Raw genomic sequence first — 21,587 nt, forward strand, 5'->3', positions numbered from 1 at the left:
GCGGCTAAAACGGACCTTGAGAGAGAGAGAGAGAGAGAGAGATTTGAAAATTTGGAAGATCTAGCGCCCAGTGGTAGGTGGAGCAAGGATCCAAGTGGACCTCAAGAATCAAAATCAGCTAATTATCATTAATTTGGTCCAATAAATGGCTAATTATTACTATTATTTAAGAAATTAAGAATTGATTACTAACCATATTAAATTATATAAATGCAACTCTACATTGATTTATGGACTTGACTAGTAGGATAATTAGACGTAATTGAATTTAGATTGAGCCCAAATTGAACCCATCAAAATTAATTATTCATAATTACATGTGGTCGATCTTGAATTATGTACATGCATCTTAACCATTAAAACTTAAATTTGTGATATCTTTTAATTTAATGGCCCAATTAATTAAGGCCTGTGATCTATCATTTTAGTCATTATTATTTCAAATTTATTTTAAATGAAGTAATTGGAAATCAAATGGCCAAAATTGCAGTCTTACGAATGGGATGTGAAATCATCCTTTTGCCCTCTGTGTGAGGTTAAATGTAGATTATAAAATGAAGTATCTACAATAAGAATTATAAGATAACAAGTTACAAAAAGAAAAATTTTAAATTAAAAAATATAGATGTTAATGTATTATTTAATTTTTTAAAAAGGATATTTTCTTAAACTTTACTATTCATTTTTTGAAAAAATAAAAAAAAAAAACATTTATCATTGCATCTCGGTAAAACTTTGGCATAAGGGTTTTTTTTTTTTTTTTTTCAATTAACAAAACCATATAACTTTGTAAGGAAATTCTATTTTAGATTATTACGTGTTTAATAACAATTTTTTTTTATTGAAATTAATAAAGCTATCCTCAACGTTTTGACTAAAGAAGAAAAGTAGGAGCAGTTTTTTTTTTTTTTTTTTTTTTTTTTTTTGAGAGTGAGTAAGAGCAGATGTTAATCATTTGCAAAACATTAAGATTATAAATCGAATTTCTCTTTAATAATTGCAATCATAGAGACCGTCAAAATTAGTATAAAAACAAACTACCTAAGGGGCCCAATACTAATTTGGTATAAGGGACAAATAGTATTAATTATCAAAGGTTTAGGTTGTTTCTCAAGACAAAAAAAAATAATAATAATAATAAATAAGGAGGCTGTTTTTTTTTTTTGAACCCCCTTCTCTCTTCAGCCCCACATGAGGTGCTTTCTTAGCTTTCTATGCTACTCTATAAATTGCTTCCATGGCCGATGCATATATGCTAAATTTGTACTCTTTTTTTTTTTCTTTTTTTTTTCTTTTTTTTTTTTTTAAGTAACACCATACATTGTAAGCGCATTTATATTATAATAAAAGAGTGAAACAATATCCTATTTGGTCTTTCGTGATATTTTTAATAAAGACATTTAAGATTTAAATCCCTCTTTACTAACTATTAATTTCAGTTAGTTCAATTGATAAAATTTCTTATCGATGAATAAGAGATCTAGAATTATTGGAACCTTACCTACATTAAAAACTAATTGATGTTTTGGCATGATTATATATATATATATATATATATATATATATATATATATATAATGTTTGTTAAAATTTTATCTATTTACCAACTAATGAATTAAAAAAAAAAATGGTGGAGCCTCTCGTACGACTCAAGCTACCTATAAAACAATTATAAAGTATAATGACGACTTGCAATGGAATAATTTTTAAAATATTGGTGGGAATCATCAACCACAAATTGAGGACTAAGAAAACTTCAACATCATAATGGAACATAAAATGGTTGCACCAATACAATATGTTGTTTGCTACGTTTTTTTATTAAAAAAAATTAGGGAGTCAAGGAAAAGGTGTGGACATGAGCGCAAATACCAAAAGGCAGGAATTAAAATAATAAGAGGGAACAAGATGTCATGGGCAATGGTGGCTAACAGGGCCTGTTGGATGCTTCACGTCCACGGAAAAAAGTGTAATATTCCTTTGTTTTCTTGTGAAATACTTGACCATTTCAACTATGGAATTTAAATTAGGGGAAAGATTAGAAAAGATTAACATGTAAGCTATGGATAAAGACAGAAACTGAATGGTTTGTATAGCTGGATTAGTCGTGGAGTGATGTGGACGCCTACCTTTTAGAAAAGTGAACCACGCAAGCTCCAACTCTCTCAAAGAAAATTGTTTTATGTGGAGAATATTCAGAGTACATTACCAAATATCCCTCCAATTTCCTCTTTGTTGAATTTCTCGTCTTTTACCTTATGATACATTGTATGATTCATATTTTTTACTATCACTACAACAAAAAAATGTTTATTACAAAAAAAAAAAAAAAAATCATTGCAATAACATCGAAGTCATTGCAATAGTTTATGTCAAGTGTTGCAATAAAATTTGAGGTAATAAGTTTGTACTACAAAAAAATTTTGTTGCAATAAACCTTAAATATTTTAATGAAAATTTTGATGTAATAATATATTTGCAATTGCAATAAACAATTTATTACTTCGAATATCTTGTAGTAATAGGCTATTATTTCATGAATTGTATTACAATAGATTGTAAAGAATTGACAAAAATAATATGGGACCAAATTATTGCAACGGTATATTTATTGTAATAGTTAAATTTTTCATATTTTTTCTTACAATAGATTGTAAAATAATTGGAATTAGATCATTGTAATAATATATTCATTGTAGCTTCATGTTTGTCATTGCAATAGATTGTAAAATAATTGGTATTTTAGTTATTGCAATGTTAAATTTGTTGCAATAAGCCATCTCTTTGAAATTTCGATCTATTATAGTATATCGCAAAATATATAATTGGTTTCAAGTTATTACAATGGTTTCTTCAATTTAAGTTATTAAAAAAAATTGATTTCTTCAATTTAAGTTATTGCAAAAAAATTTCTAAGTTCAATTTAGTATTAAAATCTCTATTGCAACTGAAAATTATAAATTATTACAACTAATTATTTTTAATATAATAATTTACTATTTTTAAGTTACTATTGCAACGACTTTTAATTTTTAGATGTGATATTATGTCTAATACCACTATACTAATTTTGTTGTATTAACACTTGATATAATAGACTTATTTTGGTATAGTGTATTAAAATATGTATACATATATCATAAATGCTGATATGATATGACACAACACGTGACATAACAATGTGACAAGTGACATATTTTAGATATTTGAAGTGCGTGATGACGATGCATTAAAGTGATATGTGATCGACCAAATTGTATTTATGCTATGACAAAAATATACATGTAGTAAGTTTTTTTTTTTTTTTTTTTAATTGAGGAAAAACTATATGTATTTTTTTTTTTTTGCTGTAAAAAAATTTTAAAAAAAATAAAAAAGAAGAATTTACATTAATGAGAATAGACTGGGCAATAGAAGCTAAAGTATCCCCTATCCATATCACTGATCATATGATGTTCCTAATTCGATTTATTTTAATTGTGTTTGAACTCTCCCCCTACTCTGGTCTTTGCTGATCATCGAATCCGGCCCATCCCAACCTACTCTTAGTGTTTGGAATTGTATTGCTTGCACTACTTGTGCTTTAAGTGTTTGACTGTGTGTAGAGCGTATGAAGTCATCACCAATTATCAGAATTTCTTTAAGGTGTGTTTGATACCTTGAACTTAAATTTGATTTTTTTGAAGTTTATTTACTCTAACTTTAGTATGCCAAATTGTGCCTCAAACCAGGAACTTAGAATCTGGGGTTTGATTACACATAGAGAAAGTCTTATGCGTTCCACAATGCCTGATTGCAGTCGATTTCTTTTCTTGACTATCCCTTGGTAATGTTATGCAATGCAATATAAATAAAATACTTGCCTAGTTTTGGAGGCATGCCCCTTGATATGAGAAATGCATCAAGATTGATATATGAGGTATGATATCAAGGGTTTTAATTTTTAAAGGAAAAACAAAACAATTTTAGCTTAATTAAAAATGATTTTGAACAATTTGTGGATTGACAAAGAGATGGTAGCAAGATACACTTGAAATCTCAAGATTAACTGTACAGCCACGTTTTGTGGGGTCGATCCTAGCTATCATTAGGATCACACTAGTTTATTGTAAATGATGTAATAAGTCAGTTGATGAAGATTTGGACTAGATGAGGATCACAAAAGGAAAACATCCTTCATGCTCTCATTTGCTGATGTTGTTGGGTTGAGAGAGAGAGAGAGAGAGAGAGAGAGAGTTTTGTCATGAAAAATCGCATGAATCCAAAATATGCATTTAAAGGTTTTTCATTCTTATTACATTTTCTATTCTTCATATTTTTCTACCTTCTTTCCCAAACAATATTTCTTCTAATCTTATATGATAAAAAAAATTAAAAAAATAACCTATCTTTGATTATATCATAGTAAAATAATTTTATTAGTCATAAATGTGTGTATATATATTGTTGTTGGATGCATTACGTGTTGACTTTCCCTATTGTGGTTGTTATCTCATCAATTTTCAACCTAAAAAAATAATTAAAAAGAAAAGAAAAACCACATAAGACAAGAAAAAGAAACTTCCTAATTATCAAAACAATTAAAAAGAAAACGTAAATAATTATGCCGTTGGTTGGAAACTATAATAATCATCATTATATTGGGCATTGGGCACTGACGGCTGCCCTATTTATCAATGCTTAAAATCCACCTAGGAGTTTAGACTTTTATTTCTCCCGGATCTTGCTTGCTATCTTACACAATACACAATATACGAGTGGTGGAAACTCAAAAAACAAAATCATATGTATAGTCAATATCATGGATCAGTCAATTTAGCTCGTTCGCGACTTCCTAATAATTACTTTAATTAATAGTTTCAAGTTTCAACCAATGAATATCACTCAATGATTCCTGGAATTAGATTGTAGTCATTTTCAACACCATGATTAACATTATTCAAATACCCCGAAAAATCAACCCGGCATAATTTTAGTTTTATACAATAAATAATTAATTTGGTTATCTGGGACAATTTTTTCAAACAATCAACCACCGAGTGAAAGGTGATGTATCCTTGTTTTGCATCCATAAAACCTCGATCATAAAATTTGATAGCCCTAAATAATAAAATTTAAGGTACCTTTATATATTATAATCTCATCCACTCTCTCTTCTTTACGTGTGTTTGTTTCTAGAAAATATATATATATATATATATATATTTAGACAAAAAAAATAAGATAGCGCAGCAGTAAGAATTTCGTATATCAATTTCTGATCATTGTTTGGAAAAAAAGAAAAGAAAAATTGGCTTCTGCATTTCTGAATTCCAGGGAGTCAAAAAAATAAAAATAAAAACTGTAGAAGCACCATCGCTACGTTCACGTTCACGCGGGTTAAGCCTATAATCCAAGGTTTGACTCTTCACTCTTGGATTAGAGTTTAAAACAAAATACACCAACTACCAAACTCAGCTTAAGAACAGCTTAATTAAGCCGTCTTTTAGCTATTCATCAGCTCATACCCAAAGTTCACTTACAAAGTCCTTTTCTTGTCCTATTGTTTTTCCCTTACATTATTTCAGTTTGCTTTTGTCATAACTACACCATCCAATGTTTTTCCATGTTGGTTTTTAGCTGTAGGTATATGTTAGAGGGTTTGGCTTACTTTCAGTACCTTTTTAATTGGAATCTCCTTTTGTTTTAATAAGAAACTGTCATGTAACCCACTAACTAAATAAAATGTGGAAATTAAAACTCACTACCACTTACCATTGTATATTCAAAATAAAAGGAGACCTCTAACTAAAAAAACACTGGAGGTAAGCCAAATCCCATGCTAGACATGTCGGCAACTGATACTAGATTAGGTCAAATTTATGACCCTCTCATCTCAAAGTCCCAATAATTGGAGTAAAAAAGCCAGACCAACTCGTATATAATTTGATCGATAAAAACAAAAGGGGATGTAGTTTTTCTGCTGAATCAAAAGGGGATATGCAGTTAGTCTAAGAAGATCGGTCAGCTTCATATATTAGTCATGAAAATGAAATAATTGTTGCTACATGCGATGCACGCGTGACTAAATTAAATGACCTCTCTGACAACTATCAAGTGGTCATATAAGTTGATACAAGCTCATGTTCACTCATTTAAAGCAACCTAAATTTCTTTTTTCAAGGTAATGGAGTTTTCAAAGCAATCTATTCAAAAGGAAAAAGGGAAGAATTTTCAAGGTAATACTCCCTCCGTCCCACTTTGTTTGTCCTGTTTGAAAAGTCAAATATTTTAAGGGAACATCATTTATTGTCTTGTCTGCCTTATAAAAATGTATAAGTTTACAAAATTACCTTTAAATAAATTTATTAGCTTTTTTTAAAAGGAGTTATTCTTAATGAGGCTTAGGGGTATAATAGGAATATTAGTAAACTAATAACTTTTATTTTTAGAAACAGGACAATATTTTGGGACATCCCAAAATGAAATAGAGGACAAACAAAGTGGGACAGAGGGAGTAGATACCAATCACGTTAAGGGGTTTTAGCCCTCATTCTCACAGCTTATTTAATTAGTTTGTTTTCCGATCAAGTCACTGAAATTTTCTTGAGTTCAATCTGGCATGCTCGCACTATAAATTTCTTTGCTAGATTTAAATGATATAGGAACAAACTATAATTGATGTGAAGTTGGGATGGGGGGATAATAATTGGTGGGTATTAGTCTATATGACTATACCCATGACTTAACAAGTAATAACGTGTACCTTATCTACAAAGAAATCTAATATACTAAGAGTATTCACATCAATCCGTTTATAATAGAAAAATGTGTAGAATTTACACAGTTTTACCTAAAAATAACAAATCAATTCGCGTTAAATTGTGTAAGTTTATAAGTGTGCTACAGTAATCGTGTAAATTTACACTGACACTATTTATTTTACATTTAGTTTTTTATTTTTTTTATGTATCTTGAGGATGAAAAAAGATAGTTGTAAGGTGACGAATTTGGGGTTCAGGCCCAACAGGTGGGAGATTCTGGCCCAAAAGTCCCTCAACAATGAATTTGTAGAGAGCAGGTTATAGAACTAGGTCTTTGACAGGAGAAACGAAGCTACGACCAAGCCATGCAACCAGTTGGACGTAGGGATATTCCTTCGAGCTTTTGGAGTTACGGTCCCTGAGGCTGTTCCTGCTACTTCTCTCTCTTTTCTCCTTCTTTATCCTTTCTTCTTTCTGCTTGCGATCCCTTTTCCATGGGGGTCTCCTTCCCTTATATAGCACCCATCCTGAGATCATGTCCCTACACTTGTCAGTCATCCGATCCTCCACTCGAGTGCCTGTCCCATAGGTCATCCTCCCTCCTTTCCGTGAGTTGCACTGGCCAAGGTCATTCTGCGTTCCCGTCCCTTCCACATTAATGCGGCTGGAAAAGTAGTTCCTTGGCATTTAATGCGGCAGTTGTGATTGTCCCCTCCTCCTTCCTGAGTGTCACGCATTGTTTCTTCGTATTGGGCGACCTTTCGCTAAGTATGGGGTGCAAATTGGATGCTTACTGGGTGAGTCCGAGGAGGTGTTCCTCCTCGGACGCCCCTTAGCAGGCCCGGCCCATCATGATTGAGACGGGATATCCTACGCCCATGCCTTTTCTTCTTTATCGCGGCTGGGCTTGGTACATGAGTTACGGCCCAACATCAACTGACAGACTTTACCCACCACAATAGCCCCTCAAAATGCCGGCCTTTTTTGAGTCCGAGGAGAAAAGGCGGGATTTTGATACCCACTAGACGGCTCGTGGCGAACCACTGCTTCACACGTGGAAGGGGGAAGGCACGCCTTTACGTGCTTCATTAATGCGGTGGGCAGTTGGTGACTCAGGGGGAAGTAACCGCAGCTTTTGGGGTTTTACACTCGCTCAATCCAACGGTTGGAGGCAGGATCTACGGTGGACAGCGTCTCGCATGCCTTAGACGCGAGCGCGTCTGTTCGACTTCTACCGAATATAATAGGTCTTGAGGGCGTTCGTCTCTCATTTTTGACGAGCTTTCCAATATTCAGAACTTCTCAGAGCCTATTCCTTCAGTCTGTTCTTGCTTCCGCTGCCATTCTCTTGAAGACTCCTTCGAACCTCTTACCCGTAAGTTCGCGCTTCTTCTCCATTATTCTTCATTAATCATACTGCCTTCAAGTTGCTTTTAGGATTAAAGGGGATGGGTAGGCTTGAGAAACTGGTAGATTCTCCGGCCGGTATGGCGGGCTTCAGGGCGAAGTATCGTATCCCACCGGAGGTAGGGTTAGAGTACTGTCATCTGGAGGACATTTTGATGAAACGGAGAACAGAAGAAGTCGCAATTCCAATGATAGCCTTCGTGGAAGGAGGAATGACTATTCCGATGGGGAGAATAACTAGGGACTATTTGCGTGGTCATAGGTTGGCCCCCCATCAATGCACCGCTAATGTATTCCGGATCCTGGGGTGTGTCGAAACCCTGAACGATCAGATGAACCTCGGCCTCTCATGGCACGACGTGGTTCATCTTTACGAATGCCATAAGCTCGGCGACACATACTATCTAAAGTCTAGGGTTGACGCAGTGAGGTTGATATCTTACCTTTCGAAGTCTAGCAAAGGCCTGAAGGACGACCATTTGATCGTCTCCGGGCCATGGTCTGACGGCCCTCACTGTCCGACTAGGGAGGGAAAACCAGGTGGGGTGTCGTAGAATTAGATGTCGTGGGGAGGATTCTGGTTTCAAGCTCCTCCACCCCTTTTTCTTTTACTTGCTTTAGATTTGTTGGTTTGATTGCATGTCTCCTCGGACTAACATAAATCGTTTGACGGCCTTTGCAGACAAGAAGCGAACCACTCCTCGGCTGAGCCTAGTCAATGTCCCGGGTCTAAATTACCTCCTGAGGTCCGAGATTTTTGTTAGCAGGGACGGACAACTACGGTCGGCTCCTTTAATTTTGGATTATACTCCGCTCACTCGGGCCCAGGTAGAAGCCGGACAAGCTATAAGGGCCGGTAGTCCGAGATTAGCACGGATTGACGTGTCCATACCAGGGTTCCTCGCTGATACAGACTTGCCTCCAATTCAGTTACCCCCCCAACACGCTTTTCCCCCAGTAGTTATCCCAGAGGTGGAGTCCGGCTCTTCGCATTCATCCTTAGAGGATCAGATAGACCGGTTCCAATTTTCTGAGGAAGGGGAGGCCTCGGTCAGAGTAGTAGAGATCTCCGACTCTGACGCTGATTTGGACCGTGCCTCAGCGGCTCCTGGTACTGGTTTGGTCATCGCACAGCCTGATCTTAGCGAGGATACCGAGGAAGAAGAAGGAATGGACCTCCAGCCGAGGACTGGCCTCAGGGGTCTCTTATCCAACAGGTCCAAAGGGCAGACCTCTAAGGAGACCTCAAAAGGACAGGTCGTCTCCAAAGCCCCCGTTCTTCCTCCCCCTCCCTCGTCGGGCGCGGCGCTGAAGCCTATGCCTAATCTAAAGCGGAAAAGGCCTGTAGAAGAGGCAGAGGAGGGAGAGGTTGCCCGCGAGAAGGTCGGGCCTAAAAAGAAGAGCAAGGAAACGAAAGAGCCCGGGAAAAAAGAACAAAGTCCACTGAGAGCCGAGATGAGGCGGTCACTCAGAGAGGACCTCGGACATGGTCTCCTCGGATCGAGCTAGATGGCGCTCCAATCCTCTGGGATGCGACCCTATGGGAGACCCAGCGTGAGCCAGCTTCGTTCTTAGCTGAAGCATTGCAGCAACCTCTTCTCTTGCCCCGTGATATGGAAGGCCTCAGGAAGATTCGTCAACCAGAGCTTTTCATGTCACTGAAGAGGGACATGGCTGTGGTAAGTGGAATCTTCTGTCTTATTTTTGTGTTGAGAACCTTCTCATCGTCTTATCTTGGTATCGTCTTCGTTTCCGTTTGAGTGCAGGTCACCCAACAAATTTATGTTGCTGAGGAATGGACCAAACAAGCTCGTGAGGATGTGCATAGGGAGGCTCAGTCCCGTGCTACAGTTGAGAGGGCCGCGAGCGATCTCAAACGTGATCTTGATCGTCAGGATCATGAGTTAAGAGAGGTGAAGAAGGCCAATGCGAGTGCAGAGGCTGGCCTGAAGACTGCTGAAAAGCAAACCGAAGAGCTGCGCAAGCAGCTCCGACACTCTGAGGAAAAATTGTCAGCAGAGCAACAAGCGGTTTCGGAGCTTAAGGCTAAGCTTGCAAAGGCCAAGGAGGAAGCCCGCTTGTCCAGGGAGGCTGCCGAGAAGGCTGTGGCGGCTTCGTATGAACGTGGGGTTCACGATACTGAGGAAAGGTTGACCGAGGAAATCGCCACTGTCTGTAGGGATTATGTCACCTCGACCTGGGGGCTGGCCATGGATAGGGCAGCCGTCCCCGCAGATTCTGATCTCAGGAAAGCTGAGAACATCTTTTACCCTGCGGAGATACGTGAGACTCCTGGGGAGGTCGTTTCCACTGAACCTCTTCCAGCAAATTCCCCCATTCTCGAGACTGGAGGCATGGAGCAAGCTACGCAGGGCCAGTCACCCGAGGACAGTCTTCGCATCAGTGAGATCCTTGCCCAGGCCCAGGAGATCGCCCCGGAGAACCCAGCAGTGGATGATCAGCCCGCCCCAACTCAGGGCCCTTAGGGACGTAGAATAGGAATTCGTCTGTCCCGCTTTTGTACTTTGTTTTGTTTGATCCTTGATAATATTTCTGGACTGAATTACTTTGAACATTATATGACAAAAGTTATTTAATTACATATATCGCTGCTTTACTTTATTTTGTTTTCATCATGAATGGATATCGGTCTTACCCTTTTACTGCTTAAAGTCGAACAATAATGAATAAAGACGATAAAATTGCGACACTTTGTAGTCGAGCAATAACGATTACAATGCTGATTTTTTCCCAAGTCCGTGGCTAAGAATCCGCGCAGGACTTGGCTTCCCTTTAACGCTTTTCGTGAAACATAAACGGTTAACCCTTGATGAAGGAATTGTGTGGTTAATTTCCCCCAAGTCTGTGGTTCGAGGGGCCATGCAGGACTTGGATTCTGTTTAACGCTTACTGAAAATCGCTGCGAGGTTAATTTCCCCCAAGTCTGTGGTCCGAGGAGCCATGCAGGACTTGGGTTCTGTTTAACGCTTACTGAAAATTGCTGCGAGGTTAATTTCCCCCAAGTCTGTGGTCCGAGGAGCCATGCAGGACTTGGGTTCTGTTTAACGCTTACTGAAAATCGCTGCGAGGTTAATTTCCCCCAAGTCTGTGGTCCGAGGAGCCATGCAGGACTTGGGTTCTGTTTAACGCTTACTGAAAATCGCTGCGAGGTTAATTTCCCCCAAGTCTGTGGTCCGAGGAGCCATGCAGGACTTGGGTTCTGTCTAACGCTTACTGAAAATCGCTGCGAGGTTAATTTCCCCCAAGTCTGTGGTCCGAGGAGCCATGCAGGACTTGGGTTCTGTTTAACGCTTACTGAAAATTGCTGCGAGGTTAATTTCCCCCAAGTCTGTGGTCCGAGGAGCCATGCAAGACTTGGGTTCTGTTTAACGCTTACTGAAACTTGGACCGGGGTTTTTGATTGCTATAAGGTATTCCCGGTTGAAGTGGAAGGCGCGTCGCTTAATCGTCGAGCAATGGCCGATACCATGCAATGCCTGGCCATTCCTTGATCCCCCACTATCTCTTTGATCCGGCCCTCTGAGGGATACTTCACCTTCTAGTGCAGGGTAGACGACACAGCCCCTAGCGTGTGAAGCCATGGCCGTGCCACAATAGCCGTGTAGGGTGAGTATGCGTCCACCACAATGAAGTCTACTTCCACTATTTCTATGTCTGTTTGCACAGGCAATCTGATCATGCCCTTAGGGATGACGATTTTTCCCTCAAAGCTAAGCAGAGGAGTGTTGTATGGCGACAGGTCCTCTTGCTTTAAATTCAGCCCTTTATATAGGTCCGGGTACATCACCTCCACGGCGCTGCCCTGATCAACTAACACCCTCCTCACGTCATAACCTCCTATTCTGAGTGTCACGACTAGGGCGTCGTCATGGGGCTGAATAGTTCCCTCCTTGTCTTCTTCCGTGAATCCAATTAATGGCACTCTCCCTCTAGCCCTCTTGGATTCCCTTTCGCCTGGCTCTGTCGGGAACCTACCTACTGACATTACTCTGAATGGGCCGGAACCGGTTCTCCCAGGTGCGGCAAGAATGACATTTATCGTGCCGATGGGTGGCCTCAAGGTGCTTTGCCTGGTATCGACATTTGACTGCTCAGGGCGTTGCAACAGATGCCCTATCTTTCCTTCTCGGACGAGTCGATCCACATAGTTCTTCAGATTCCTACATTCGTCCGTGACGTGGCCGGGCTCTTGGTGATACGCACAATATAGGTTCTGATTGCGTTTTGAGGGGTCACCTGCCATCTTATTTGGCCATTGAAAATAGGGCTCGTGCTTTATTTTTTCCATGATCACGTGTAATGGCTCTCGGAACACAGCGTGGACTACCTGAGCCCCTGTAGATCCCGACTGTTCTGCATAATCTCTTCTCGGCTTATTACTGTTACTGAAGCGGTCCGACCTGAAGTCCCTTCTCTCCTGGGGGACAAACTTCGCCTTTCCCTTCCCGGCTTGCTGGTCCTCCTCGACCCTCTTATACTTGTCTATCCTGTCCATAAGTTGCCGCACGCTGGTGGCTGACTTCCCTGTGAGAGACTTTCTCAAGCCATGCTCTGTCGGCAAGCCCCTTTTAAAGGCACTGATGGCGACGTCATCGTGACTCCCTTCTACCTCGTTGTGCACCTCCCAATATCTGTCCGAGTAGGCTTTTAGCGTTTCTCCTTCTCGCATGGACAGAGATAAAAGGGAATCGAGGGGCCGAGGGACTCTAGTGCTGGTGATGAAGCGGGAGCCAAAGGCCTGCGTCAACTGTTTGAAGGAGTCTATAGAGTTTGGTGGGAGGGCATCAAACCATCTCATGGCCAAGGGCCCCAGGCTGGAGGGGAACACTTTACACATTAACGCCTCGTCCCTGGAGTGAACGGCCATCCTTTGGTTGAACTGGCTCACGTGCTCCACTAGATCAGTTCGACCATTGTACAGGCTAAACGTTGGCTGATTAAATCGCCGAGGGAGCACCGCCCGCTCTATCCTACGGGTAAATGGCGACTGGGAGATTCGATCCAGGGCCTTACTCATGGCGTCATTGACTAAGCCTTGGTAAGGTGGGCTTTTGCGGCCGCGTTTGTGAGGCCTCTCTTCCTCATAGGAGAACGTCTCGCTCGGGGGGGTCCTCCTACTTCGTCTGTATTCATCATCCTCACCACTGCTAGTATCCGAAATGGGCAAAGGACGTTTTTGTTGGGCTCGCCGCAGCCTTTTCTTCAAATCCTCAATCTCTTGCTGCAGAGCCTTCTGCTCGTTGTGCTGGTGGGATGCATGGTCTTTCCCTTTCGAGCGACTTTTACTCGTGTGGGCGGTGTTAACACTGCCCTCTCGTTGATCATTTTGGTCTTTTGCTCGTTCAAGGTTTACAAAGTTGTCCTGTCGTTGAGATTCAGTACGTCCGGTTTGGCGCGGACCTGATCCTTCCATCCCTCGCTGTTTCACTTGTCGAGACACAAGTTCTTCCCACAGACGGCGCCAATTGTAAGGTGACGAATTTGGGGTTCAGGCCCAACAGGTGGGAGATTCTGGCCCAAAAGTCCCTCAACAATGAATTTGTAGAGAGCAGGTTATAGAACTAGGTCTTTGACAGGAGAAACGAAGCTACGACCAAGCCATGCAACCAGTTGGACGTAGGGATATTCCTTCGAGCTTTTGGAGTTACGGTCCCTGAGGCTGTTCCTGCTACTTCTCTCTCTTTTCTCCTTCTTTATCCTTTCTTCTTTCTGCTTGCGATCCCTTTTCCATGGGGGTCTCCTTCCCTTATATAGCACCCATCCTGAGATCATGTCCCTACACTTGTCAGTCATCCGATCCTCCACTCGAGTGCCTGTCCCATAGGTCATCCTCCCTCCTTTCCGTGAGTTGCACTGGCCAAGGTCATTCTGCGTTCCTGTCCCTTCCACATTAATGCGGCTGGAAAAGTAGTTCCTTGGCATTTAATGCGGCAGTTGTGATTGTCCCCTCCTCCTTCCTGAGTGTCACGCATTGTTTCTTCGTATTGGGCGACCTTTCGCTAAGTATGGGGTGCAAATTGGATGCTTACTGGGTGAGTCCGAGGAGGTGTTCCTCCTCGGACGCCCCTTAGCAGGCCCGGCCCATCATGATTGAGACGGAATATCCTACGCCCATGCCTTTTCTTCTTTATCGCGGCTGGGCTTGGTACATGAGTTACGGCCCAACATCAACTGACAGACTTTACCCACCACAATAGTGAATAATGATTGTTATGTGTGAAGAAAGAGAAACAATTAAAAAAAATTTAAAAATCAATCTTTTAATGAAATGTAATATAAAATAAATAATCTAATATGAGATGTTTTGTAAAGTGAGTATATAAAATAAAAAATGTACGTTCTTATGCTAAAATAGACATAATTTATTGTAGGAATTGATGCAAATGCTCTAAAGTTGGTATAAAATTGCAAGTTGGGATATAGGTTTTCACTTTAGTTTTGACTTTAGGCATTATTAAAACTTGATCATTAAGCTGTCGTACGTATGCAAATGTGATCACTGGCTAAGGGTGGGGGGTGAAAAAATCCCCCCCCCCCCCCCCCCACCTCTTTTCAATTTCTATGAAAAATAAAAAATATATCTTGACTTCTACACATTGGCCCTCCCAAGAAAATAATCTGGCTTTGCCTGTGATAAACTTTTTTAACTTTGTTTAAAAACACTTAAAAAACTTTTAGCTAAGTTAAACTCAAGTAATTTCAACCCAGTTAAAGAGTACTCACGTCCAACTCTGCAAATCATTTTTGAAGTCAAACTGATAAGTAGTGTAACTAGATAACACACACACAAACTCCATACTCGCCTCTGTAATATTGTTAAAAATTATGAAAAAAGTTATCGTGCTTAGCAACAATGCTGAAGAGTTTAGCTTTTTGTATATAATTCTCTCTTTTTTACTCTCTCTCTCTCTCTCTCTCTGGTCGTGGGAAGCCACTTGCATCAGGTGTTGCTAGCACTCAAGGTCACTACAGTGACCGATTGGCATCGTCGAGGTCACAGCTGTGGGATGGGTGGTCTGGTCGCTTATCTTTATAGGATTTCAGTTTGTTGTACTGGGCATTGTGAGAAAGAAAAAAGGGGGAGGGGGGGGGGGGGGGGTGGGGGGGGAACCAATTATTAGAATGTTTTAGAATGATGTTTTGCAAAATGAAGGGTACGATAATGTGTTTAACTTCTTCTTTTTTCCTTTTTTTTTTTTAATGACTTCTTATTATAAAATTTGGCAAAACTAAATGTGAATGTTCTTAAAAGTATTTAGCAAAGCTAAGAACATGTGCTTCTTAGTAGCCACAACTAGCTCATCTCCATAGGCAGAGGGAGGGGGGGCCATGGCCCCTCTGGATTTTCCAAAAATGCCCCCTTCTCCTCTATTTAATGTTAAAAATTTAAAATATTGAGAAAATTTTAGGTGATGGTCCTCTTTCATTTAAAATATATATATATATATATATATATATATATATATATATAAATACTCTTTAATTTATTGTTGTCTCCTTTTTTTTTTTTAATATTGACTTTTTTGTCATATATAAGTCATTAATTTTAAGAGCATTTAATGCATAAGTTAATAAAAATATATAAGTAAATATGTTTTGCAAAAGATTTTTGTTGTTTTTCAAAAATAAACTTATATACATTATATAAAGTGTTAAAGCTACCGGAATACAATGATACATTTGGCTTAGCCCCTTGAGAAAATTTTCTAACTCCACCACTGCTCATCTCCAAAACATTCCACATCAAGCAAGCTATAAGCAAGCCAAAGAATGTGAAAGCTGCACTACCACTACAAGAAAAAATATTTATTGCAACGAAAAAAACCATTGTAATAACATTAGAGTCATTGCAATAGTTGATACAAGATGTTGCAATAAAAATATTTTAAGCTTTTAATAGGATTTCAGTTTGTTGTACTGGGCATTCTGAGAAAGAAAAAAGGGGGGGGGGGGGGGTGGGGAACCAATTATTAGAATGTTTTAGAATGATGTTTTGCAAAATGAAGGGTACGATAATGTGTTTAGTTTTTTTTTTTTTTCTTTTTTTTTAATGACTTCTTATTGTAAAATTTGGTAAAACTAAATGTGAATGTTCTTAAAAGTATTTAGCGAAGCTAAGAACATATGCTTCTTAGTAGCCACAACTAGCTCATCTACATAGGTGGAGGGAGGGGGGGCCATGGCCCCTCTAGATTTTCCAAAAATGCCCCCTTCTCCCCTATTTAATGTTAAAATTTTAAAATATTGAGAAAATTTTAGGTGATGGTCCTCTTTAATTTAAAATATATATATATATATATATATATATATATACTCTTTAATTTATTGTTGTCTCCTTTTTTTTTTTTTTTAATATTGACTTTTTTGTCATATATAAGTCATTAATTTTAAGAGCATTTAATGTATAAGTTAATAAAAATATATAAGTAAATATGTTTTGCAAAAGATTTTTGTTGTTTTTCAAAAATAAACTTATATACATTATATAAAGTGTTAAAGCTACCGGAATACAATGATACATTTGGCTTAGCTCCTTGAGAAAATTTTCTAACTCCACCACTGCTCATCTCCAAAACATCCCACATCAAGCAAGCTATAAGCAAGCCAAAGAATGTGAAAGCTGCACTACCACTACAAGAAAAAATGTTTATTGCAACGAAAAAAACCATTACAATAACATTAGAGTCATTGCAATAGTTGATACAAGATGTTGCAATAAAATTTGAGGTAATAGGTTCATGCAACAAAAATTTTTGTTGCAATAAACTTCAAATATTTTAATAATAACTTTGATGCAGTGATATATATATATATATATATTGTTGCAATATGCAATTTACTATTTAGAATATTTTGTAAGTATAGATTATTACTTCACGAAATTTGTTGTAATAAATTGCAAATAATTAAACAAAATAGATCGGATTAAATTACTGTAATGATATCTTCATTGTAATAGATAATTAATTCATTTTGTTATTGCAATTGACTATGAAATAATTGATACCAAGTTATTGCAACGATATATTCATTGCAGTTACATGTTTGTCATTGCAATAGATTGTAAAAAAATTAATATCAAATTATTGCAATGGTAACATCAATGCAATAAGCTATTAATTCGAAATTTTTGTTGCAATAGATTGTAAAAACAATTGGTATCAATTTATTGCAATGATTCTTTCATTTTAAGTTATTGTAACAATTTTTCCTAAAATATTAAAGTTTCTATTGCAACTGAAAATTATAAGTTATTACAACTTATTATTGTTGATGCAATAATTTAACACTTTTAAGTTACTATTGCAACTATTTTAACTTGTAGATGCCTTCTGTGGCTAATTTTGAATTTGTGGCAAATTTTGAGAGATGCCTTCTGTGTAATAGGTTTATTAATATTTCATTCATTTTAGCTAGTTAGTTCTTTGCCAAAAAGACAAGGGTGGTGGAAAGGATACGCATGATGAATCTAAATTTCTAATTCACTGTTATGTTATGTTTATTTGGAACTTATTAATTGTTTGATCGTTGTAGGGTTGGCAAAGCAGATTGAATGTAAAATTTTGAGTTTGATTAAGAAGGCATCAAAAGACCTAGATAACTTGTTGATGAGACAAAGTAGGTGTAACCATTAGAATTGGGCAGGCAAAAAAATTCTTCTCTCTTTTGGTGCTCTAGAAGTTGAAGCAATAGCGGTGGACACAAGCCTTATTTTTGCAAAAGATGTAGGGACTAGAGGTGTTATTGTCGAAAGTGATTCCTGTTTAGCTACAAGGGCAGCTCTTGGACCAGCCCTGCCACCCACAACCATATCTGGGGTGATCTCTAGTATCCTACCGTTTCACATCATTGCAGAGAAGGTTGTGTCTAAGGTTTCTTTTGGCTATACACCTTTAACTCTTGTTCAAGAGATATCCAAGGTTGGAAAGAAGGAGACTCAACAAAATTGCAGAGAAGATTGCAGTTACATGTTTGTCATTGCAATAGATTGTAAAAAAATTAATATCAAATTATTGCAATGGTAACTTCAATGCAATAAGCTATTAATTCGAAATTTTTGTTGCAATAGATTGCAAAAACAATTGGTATCAATTTATTGCAATAATTCTTTCATTTTAAGTTATTGCAACAATTTTTCCTAAAATATTAAAGTTTCTGTTGCAGCTGAAAATTATAAGTTATTACAACTTATTATTGTTGATGCAATAATTTAACACTTTTAAGTTACTATTGCAACTATTTTAACTTGTAGATGCCATCTGTGGCTAATTTTGAATTTGTGGCTAATTTTGAGAGATGCCTTCTATGTAATAGGTTTATTAATATTTCATTCATTTTAGCTAGTTAGTTCTTTGCCAAAAAGACAAGGGTGGTGGAAAGGATACGCATGATGAATCTAAATTTCTAATTCACTGTTATGTTATATTTATTTGGAACTTATTAATTGTTTGATCGTTGCAAGGTTGGCAAAGCAGATTGCATGTAAAATTTTGAGTTTGATCAAGAAGGCATCAAAAGACCTAGATTAGTCCTATATTCAGTAGAGTACAAAATTACTTTTTTCAATATTCAAGATTTCCTTTAATATGAGAGTAAGTGCAGAGTCCTAAAATAGCTGCAAGACAAAGAAACAAGGTTTTCCTTTATAAATCAACCATTTTTCTTTTTAATTGTAACCAAAAATTCAGAAAAATTCTTCCATTGCACCTTTAGAAAAATAAAAGTTTTAGATTTCATATTGATTTCTCTTTTCCCACATTACTCAACAAACAAAACTTCTATCGTACAAGCAACTAACATCATTCTGAATTTTATTAAAGTAGCTAGGTAATAGCCTTCTCTATGCCTCTATCAAAAAATATCAATCCTCCTTCCTATCACTGAAGAACCACAATCAGATTCGTTTAGGGGTTGAACCCTAACACTTAGGAATCTAATCAAAATACCAAAAAACAGAAAAATCCATAACAAATCAAGTTATTAACCCTAACATTATTATTATGTTTTTATTATTTATAAGTAGAAAGATAGAAAATGGAATCGTAATTTTATGATTTTCTTTTTTTTTTACGCTCCATTTATTTTGAAGTAAAATATTTTACCACTTTCAAGTGTTTGTTTGCATGTAAAATGTTGTCAACCTTGTAAAATATTTTCCATTAACTATAAAATCTTTTATAAAAAATTGTAAAACTTTTTACCTTTAAATTTTTGGTAAATGTTTTCTACAAAAACACATGATGGCTTCCACTCCCTCCATTTGGTGGCTAGGTCACTAGTGTTTATAGTCTAGTAGTTGAAGCTGCCAATTTGCCACCCAGTGCCAACAATCCTATAATCGAAGACATTTTTTTTACTGCGGATGCCATCAATTCGATGGTTGGAGCTGTCATTCCAACCATCGTTGTTAGTGATTCAGTCATCGAAGGCCTGATTGTCGAAGCTACCATTTCGACAATCTAGTCATTGGACCTTCGGCACCCATAGCTCCTATAGTTGAGCCACTACTTTTGGTGATTTGCTTGAAAACATGTCATACAAAACACATGCAAATATTTTACTAAAAAAAAAGTGTGGTGTTAATGTCATTTCTTCTTCAATTTTCTTAATAATTTAAATTGAAAAAAAAAAGAAAGAATTATGGATCCAAAACAAATTTCATCTATCCTATTTTCTTTCATGAATTTAACTTAAGTCTAATGATTTTAGTATACTAAATCAGTTAAGATAAAAACACATAACTAAAAGTTGATACGTGTTATCATCGTAATAATCCAATACACTGAACCCAAATTTTACCAATATTTCATTTTCCTTCTAATCCCAACTAGAAAATCAAATATCACACATTTTCCTTCCTTGTTAGGAGCATGTGAAGTATGAACCACTCTAAAAGAAGTGCTCTCCTCCGTGATGGTCGGGTTAGCTCGTGTAAGCGCCGCCATTTAAATAATAAGACTAATTAATAAGACAAGAAAAAAAAAAAACTTAATAAATAAATAAATAAATAAAGATCAAAATTAGCTGGATTTAGCTTTAACGAAAGCCGAGCCAGGCTGATCTGTCAAACAACCCACAACCAAGCCAGTTCCCCACTTGTCCACCTCATCAATGTGACACCTGTCCTCCATCTCAAGCAAAAACCAATATTATATTCAAAATTCACTCAATTTCCCATTTTACCCCTACCATTTCCCAAAAATCCCAACTCTTATAAAACTAAAAACGTACACACAAATTCATTCTAACAAAATTCACAATCAATGGAAAAAGGCGAGGCTTCAAATTCAACGACGGAGCAAGACTCGGACGAAACACAGAGCACGACTCACCACCACTTGACACTCCCACCGGGTTTGACTCAGGACGAGTTCGACGAGTTGAGCCCGTTCGTTTCCGAGTTCCACATATACAAACTCGGACCGGGTCAATGCTCAACCCTGCTCGCTCAACGAGTCGACGCGCCGGTACAGACCGTTTGGTCCGTAGTCCGGCGATTCGATAAGCCCCAAACCTACAAGCACTTCATCAAGAGCTGTACGGTCAAGGAAAACTTCACAATGACCGTAGGGTGCACCAGGGAGGTCAATGTTATCTCCGGATTACCGGCTGAAACCAGCACCGAGAGACTCGATATGCTGGACGATGACCGACGCGTCACCGGTTTCAGTATCACCGGAGGGGAGCACCGGTTGAGGAATTACCGTTCGGTCACCTCGGTGCACGGGTTCGAGCGCGACGGGAAGATCTGGACCGTTGTTTTGGAATCTTATGTGGTTGATGTGCCGGAAGGGAACACCGAGGAGGACACGCGTCTGTTCGCTGACACGGTTGTCAAGTTGAATCTGCATAAGCTCGCGACGGTCACCGAAGGGATTGCCCGTGACGGTGACGGTAAGTCTCACGGCTTTTAAACCAAAACAAAATTGTTCTTTAATTTGTGGCTTTTTAAAAAAAAAAATTCAGTGTTTGTGAGTTTTGTTTTTTTTGAGTTAATCACGAAAATATCCTTTGCTTTCGAATGGATTGACTGGGTGCCACGTGATCATTTGAGTTTTCCATGGAGTGTGTGCATTGAATTTGTTCCCTGAGCTTCTTGTGTAAGTACAGACTACAAAGAAAGAGTGAAAGAGAGAGCTTGAGCGAGGATATTAATGTCTTTTTGTATTATGTAAATATGATTTTTACTTTGTAAAATTTAGGTGGCAAAATGGGAATTGAGTTTTTTTTTTTTTTTTTTTTTTTTTTTTTTAATTTCTTATGACTCAAGTCAATTAATATTTGAGATAGTGCTCGATTGAATCCATCGTGACACAAAAATATGTGAATAATGTGAAGAAGACTATAATTTTATTCAAGTCAAATGAACATTAGAGAGATAGTGCTCGATTGAATCCATCACGACACAAAAAAATA

General features: G+C 37.9%; 3 protein-coding genes across 3 annotated transcripts; 2 read left to right on the forward strand and 1 right to left on the reverse strand.

The window, feature by feature from the left end:
- Positions 1 to 9,763: 9,763 nt before the first annotated feature.
- Positions 9,764 to 10,636, forward strand: LOC126708492 (stress response protein NST1-like). Its single transcript, XM_050408283.1, has 2 exons — positions 9,764 to 9,829; positions 9,917 to 10,636. The coding sequence occupies exons 1-2, from the start codon at positions 9,764 to 9,766 to the stop codon at positions 10,634 to 10,636; spliced, it is 786 nt and encodes a 261-aa protein (XP_050264240.1).
- A 1,073-nt stretch (positions 10,637 to 11,709) lies between these two features.
- LOC126708493 (uncharacterized) lies at positions 11,710 to 12,156 on the reverse strand. The gene has a single exon (XM_050408284.1). The coding sequence runs from the start codon at positions 12,154 to 12,156 to the stop codon at positions 11,710 to 11,712; it is 447 nt and encodes a 148-aa protein (XP_050264241.1).
- An 8,244-nt stretch (positions 12,157 to 20,400) lies between these two features.
- Positions 20,401 to 21,382, forward strand: LOC126709271 (abscisic acid receptor PYR1). Its single transcript, XM_050409431.1, has one exon. The coding sequence runs from the start codon at positions 20,435 to 20,437 to the stop codon at positions 21,083 to 21,085; it is 651 nt and encodes a 216-aa protein (XP_050265388.1). The 5' UTR covers positions 20,401 to 20,434; the 3' UTR covers positions 21,086 to 21,382.
- Positions 21,383 to 21,587: the final 205 nt, after the last annotated feature.

The sequence above is a fragment of the Quercus robur genome, chromosome 12, assembly GCF_932294415.1.
Source record: "Quercus robur chromosome 12, dhQueRobu3.1, whole genome shotgun sequence".
Taxonomy (NCBI): Eukaryota; Viridiplantae; Streptophyta; class Magnoliopsida; order Fagales; family Fagaceae; genus Quercus; species Quercus robur.

Bases quoted from the DNA above. Each gene is read 5' to 3' on its own strand.
- LOC126708493 (XM_050408284.1), bottom strand. From the start codon at position 12,156: ATGTCAGTAGGTAGGTTCCCGACAGAGCCAGGCGAAAGGGAATCCAAG.
- LOC126709271 (XM_050409431.1), top strand. From the start codon at position 20,435: ATGGAAAAAGGCGAGGCTTCAAATTCAACGACGGAGCAAGACTCGGAC.
- LOC126708492 (XM_050408283.1), top strand. From the start codon at position 9,764: ATGGAAGGCCTCAGGAAGATTCGTCAACCAGAGCTTTTCATGTCACTG. The intron at 9,830-9,916 runs GTAAGTGGAATC...GTTTGAGTGCAG, and splicing joins TGAAGAGGGACATGGCTGTG to GTCACCCAACAAATTTATGT.